Raw genomic sequence first — 5209 nt, 5'->3', positions numbered from 1 at the left:
GGCTCTATTCTTTGCCCCGTTCGACCTCGAAATCCGGCAACTTTGCCACAAAGAATTTGATTCGATGAGGGAGGGGGAACGCTGGCAAGGTACAAAGTGGATTTGGGGCGGCCCATATAGTGCTGTAAATCGCGACTGTGTTTAAAGTTAGCTGTTGAATTTTGCTATGAAATCGTCCAGCAGAGTTCATTTCCCCCAGGGAAAATGCGTAGGCGAGAAGGCTATCCATCAGCAAGATTATAAAAGTAAAAAACCCGGGACTTCAAGTTCAGAACTCACTCTGCAAACGGTGTTAAAAAATCAGAGAGGACATAATGATTTCCGTTTGGAGGCGCGGGCCCAACACACCTCCCCAGCCACGTAGCACTAAACTGCTTTCAAAAGTCTACGAGATCTCTCTCTCTCTCTCTCTCTCTCTCTCTCTCTCTCTCTCTCTCTCCCCTGAGGTGGGAGAAGAGCAGCCAGGCTGAGGCGAAGAAGTGTGTGTGGGGGTGGGGGGGGGGGGGGAGAGACAAATCGGTGTCCCATTTGTTAAATAAAATACACGCTTGGTTCTGAAATTCAAAAGATAAGTAATCTAGACAGGAGCGCAAGGTCTTCTCCTTACGCAACTCTTCCTACATCCTCCCCCTTGTCCCCCCTCACCCCCCTCCTGCTTGTAAATGTTTTTGTGTTTTTTTTTAAACCTTTCCGACGATCTACTCTGGAAAATCAAAGCATTATCTATTATTTAACACGTATCTGTGTCCGAGGAAAAATGAGGAAGGCGCTGTATGATTAGGACCTAAGGGGCAACCCAGCAAACTGAGAGCGTAATGATGCCCCTAAATGAAGGGGGAAATGCGCCGCGGAGCGCTCTATTAATCAGACTGTCAATTTCACCCCCGAGGCCAAACCCCCGGGCGAGCAGAACCGGCTCTGAGCGGGCAAAGGACCTGAGCCTTCCTCCTCACTTCTTGTCTCTTCTCGCCTCCTACCTGGATCTATTTGTCTGCTCTGAAGCCGCCTTCATTACCCACTGACAGGAGCGTGTATTTATTTGCTTATAAACCTGTTACAATAAATGATTATTCGAACGGCGTCATTCGTACCTTAATGACGAGCGAGCGCTACTTTTTGATGAATGACATCTCGGGCTCGGAAGGATGTATGGGTCATTTTGACCAGTCATTCCCTCGCTCTGGCAACCCACAATTTTTCCGCCTCCCTCCAAAAGAGATAATAATATTTAGAGGCGCTCGCTGGGGCTGAATGAGAATTAGCCTTAGGCGCAGCCCATCATTAGGACGGGACAGCCTGGCCACTGTGACATTTTTTAGAAAGCTGAGATGATGGAAAGAATAAGAAAAGAGATGATTCTGATGGAGAGAGGGCTGCACAGCCCCACGGCCGGCAAGAGGTTCTCCAATTTGTCCGACTCGGCTGGCAATGCTGTACTCGAGGCCCTGGAAAATTCGCAGCACCCGGCTCGCCTCAGCCCGCGCCTGCCGTCCGCCCCCCTGCACAGCGCTCTGGGAGACCTCCCTGCCAAGGGCAAATTCGAAATAGACACTTTGTTCAACCTGCAGCACCCGGGCAGCGAAAGCACCGTCTCCTCCGAAATCGCTTCTGCGGCGGAGGGCCGCAAAAAGCCGGGTCATTATTCAGAGGCGGCCCCAGAGGCGGACATGACCAGCGACGTGGAGGTGGGCTGCTCCGCGCTGCGTTCCCCCGGCGGCCTCGGCGCCGCGCCGCTCAAGGAAAACAATGGCAAAGGTAACTGAGCCGCCCGCGCCGCGCTCTCCAGTCCCTCCTCCCTGTTCCTCTGAGGCTGCTGCCGGCCGTTTCTGGTGCTTTTGCCCCTCTCACCCTCCGCCAGTAAGTTGCAAGGAGCTGGCTCAGGAGCGGCAGGAAGCATGCGGGGGTCTCTGCTCTGTAGCTCTGATCTTTGAGTTTCCCAGAGAGGCGCAGGCCTGGGGCTCCAGGCCCGCCCGCCGGCCTGCCCTCGCTCCTGAGTCCGAGAAAATGTTTCTGCAGCAGCTCTAAAAGCCGGTGCGAGCCGACCGGTCCCTAGCCAGCCGCTGAGTCGCGCTAGGGGAAGAGTGCCCTGGGCAGCTGCTCTAAACTCCGCTGCCTCTGAGCCCCCAAGGCCGAGTGGAGGGGGCACTCTGAGTAAGTCGGAGGGAGCCTCTCCCGGTGTCTTTAGGAGACCTGCTTGGGTCAGCGGGAGAAAGTTGAAAAGTAGAATTCACTCCCTAGTGGTTCTGGTTTGAGCAGCTGCTGGCTTTCGAATCTTAAAATTTTAAACAAATCCAAAAGACTGTCAAAGAAAGGTTAGAGGCCGTACAGAAAGCGAGCTGCTCTGTGGTCTCCAGACCATGGCAAACCCAGAACTTCCTAAACTGTGCCTAGATGTTGACATTTTCCCTTGGCCAATTTTCCTCCTGAGTTGAAAATTTACAATTATTATTTTTTAAAAACCACCCTAATTGAGTTTCTATTATTTGCTTATGAAGTGCTCTCCAAACTTTATTGATTCCATTAACGGCAGCAATTTGTAAGCATGACAGACCCCATCAATTCAGTCAGTGCCTCGCCTTCCTCTCCCAGCTTCCCGCATCTGCGAGCAGCCCCAGAGCGGGGATCTCGGCCCTTCAGTGACTCATGCGCTGTCGGCCGTTTGTTTGCCAGGGTACGCGGAGAGCGGTTCGGCGGCTGGCACCACGACGTCTGCTTCGGGCTCTGGCCTCGGCAGCCTGCATGGAGGCGGAGGCGGCGGCGGGGGCGCGGCGCTGGGCGGCTCCGGCTCTGGCGCAGATCAGGTGCGGCGTTACCGTACGGCGTTCACCCGCGAACAGATAGCGCGCCTGGAGAAGGAGTTCTACCGGGAGAACTATGTATCACGGCCCCGCCGGTGCGAGCTGGCCGCTGCGCTCAACCTGCCCGAAACCACCATCAAGGTATCGATTCCAGCGCGCGCCTGTTCTAGCCTCCCTAGGGGTGTCTGGGTTGATATTTGTTTCTCCTTTCTGGGTGGCTAGATTTAGCTGGGGCCTGAAAACCCGCGGGGGAGAGTCACCGAAGGAACTGGCGTATTTATTTCTCAGCTGCCAATTCCGAAGTGTTGGCGGGCCTCGCTGACCTGGGAAGATCCCAGAATGACGGAGCCAATGCAGCAAACGCTAGCCTGTGCCCAGGTGCCCCTAACTCATATACAAGACCCCATTTCCCCCTTGGCGGCACAGCCAGATGGTCTTTGTTTCCCTGGTACGAACCAGTCGTGAAACTTTTCATTTGTTCTTGATCTTGGAGATTTATTTTCACATAAATCGTTACTACACGGAGAAAAGGATACTGTATTTTAAAAATCGATTAGGTTGAGAAAGTAGTTTCCTAAGCATTTTTCTCCTGGGCAACGGGAAAAGGGCAACCTCCTGGGGGCGGGGGACGCAACGAAATTATCCTTATTTATATATTTTTAGGCAATTAATTTTATTATACGTCCGGGAGAGAGAGATGGGAGGTTGGGCGACTTGGTGAACACTTTACGGAGAATCCGGCACTCTAGAAAAAGAAAAGAGGAAACTCCACGGGATAGGGGAAGGGTGTGAAAAGTCTCCCTTCGGTTTGCTCAGGTTTTCTTTAATTTAGTGTTGTGACGAATGATGTCTTCATTAGATACTGGGTTGGGAGGGGTAGAAAAGTCCCCTTCCCAATTTAAGAGGATGTAATTTCCGCTTCTCATTTGAGGCAAATGATTCCAACAAAATCATCCCTTCTATATCAAAATCGGACCCATGTCCCTTAGGGCAGGTCCTTGCAGTTCAGAGGACGCAACACCTCACGCAGCGACCTTTTATAAAAGCTGCCGCCGCTGCCTCTCTTCAAAGGCGGCCTAGAATCCCTGTGCAAACCCTAGGATTGAGAAACCGGTACTCAGGAAGGCCGGATACCGGTGGGTGGCGGGAAGGAGAGGAAAGGTTGGGTTGGGACGAAAAAACGCTGCCAAAAGTAAAGGGACTAAAAGCCTGAGCGGCCGCAGCGGTCGGACACAGGGGAGCAGACTCTTCAAGGTGGAGGGTGTGCCCACACTGTGCCAGCTGGGAGAGCAGAGGGGAATGGGAGCTGGGCCCGCTCAGAGGGGAGCAGGCCAGGTCATCCAGGAATAGCTCGGGGCGCGGGCTAGGGCCTCTTGGCGCTACCTAACTGGGGCACCGGCGCGGCTCTCCCCGCAGGTGTGGTTCCAGAACCGGCGCATGAAGGACAAACGGCAGCGCCTGGCCATGTCGTGGCCGCACCCGGCAGACCCCAGCTTCTACACCTACATGATGACGCATGCGGCCGCCACCGGAAGCCTGCCCTACCCCTTCCACTCGCACGTGCCCCTGCACTACTACCCGCACGTGGGCGTTACGGCTGCGGCCGCGGCCGCTGCGGCCTCCGGAGCAGCGGCCGCGGCCTCATCGCCCTTCGCCACTTCCATCCGCCCGCTGGACACCTTCCGCGCCCTCTCGCACCCTTACTCGAGGCCGGAGCTGCTGTGCAGCTTCCGCCACCCGGGCCTCTACCAGACCCCGGCCGCCGCTGCAGGGCTCAACAGCGCGGCCTCGGCCGCGGCGGCTGCAGCAGCTGCGGCGGCTGCGGCCTCTTCCGCCGCGGCCGCCGGGGCGCCCCCCAGCGGCGGCTCCGCGCCCTGCTCGTGCCTCAGTTGTCACAGCAGTCAATCTGCGGCAGCAGCCGCAGCAGCAGCCGCCGCGGCCCTGGGCTCCCGCGGGGGAGGCGGCGGCGGCGCGGGGTCCGCCGGGGGCTCGGACTTCGGCTGCAGCGCCGCTGCGCCGCGCTCAGAGAGCGGCTTCCTGCCCTACTCAGCCGCTGTGCTTAGCAAGACGGCCGTGAGCCCGCCTGACCAGAGGGACGAGGCGCCGCTCACCAGATAACTACGTCGCCGCCGCCAGGGGGCCATGCCCACCGTTCGGAGTGTGCCCGGGAGTCCCCGGAGCGCCCCCCGCGCCCTCTGCGCCCACGTGCCCTCCGCGCGCTGCCCGCTGCTAACGCTGCCGCCAGGGGGCGCCCCGGCGCGAGAGGCCGAAGGGAACCTGCCCGCATTGGGGGGGGGGGGGGGGCGCGCCGGAGTAAACCTGGCGCGAAAGCCCAGCGGGCGTCCCCCCGCCGAATTATCTCTATTTTTGTATTTGCTACCCACCCACCTCCCCTTCTCGAAGTACGTTTC

General features: G+C 57.2%; 1 protein-coding gene across 1 annotated transcript; it reads left to right on the top strand.

The window, feature by feature from the left end:
- The first annotated feature begins 1142 nt into the window (after window positions 1-1142).
- On the top strand, window positions 1143-4916 carry EVX2 (even-skipped homeobox 2). The gene is made up of 3 exons (XM_019630892.1): window positions 1143-1755; window positions 2671-2939; window positions 4215-4916. The coding sequence occupies exons 1-3, from the start codon at window positions 1329-1331 to the stop codon at window positions 4914-4916; spliced, it is 1398 nt and encodes a 465-aa protein (XP_019486437.1). The 5' UTR covers window positions 1143-1328.
- Window positions 4917-5209: the final 293 nt, after the last annotated feature.

Source organism: Hipposideros armiger, unplaced genomic scaffold (genome assembly GCF_001890085.2).
Source record: "Hipposideros armiger isolate ML-2016 unplaced genomic scaffold, ASM189008v1 scaffold_964, whole genome shotgun sequence".
Taxonomy (NCBI): domain Eukaryota; kingdom Metazoa; phylum Chordata; class Mammalia; order Chiroptera; family Hipposideridae; genus Hipposideros; species Hipposideros armiger.
This window is presented reverse-complemented; position numbering and strand designations above follow the sequence as displayed.

Bases quoted from the DNA above. Each gene is read 5' to 3' on its own strand.
- EVX2 (XM_019630892.1), top strand. From the start codon at position 1,329: ATGATGGAAAGAATAAGAAAAGAGATGATTCTGATGGAGAGAGGGCTG. The intron at 1,756-2,670 runs GTAACTGAGCCG...TTTGTTTGCCAG, and splicing joins CAAGGAAAACAATGGCAAAG to GGTACGCGGAGAGCGGTTCG. The intron at 2,940-4,214 runs GTATCGATTCCA...CTCTCCCCGCAG, and splicing joins TGCCCGAAACCACCATCAAG to GTGTGGTTCCAGAACCGGCG.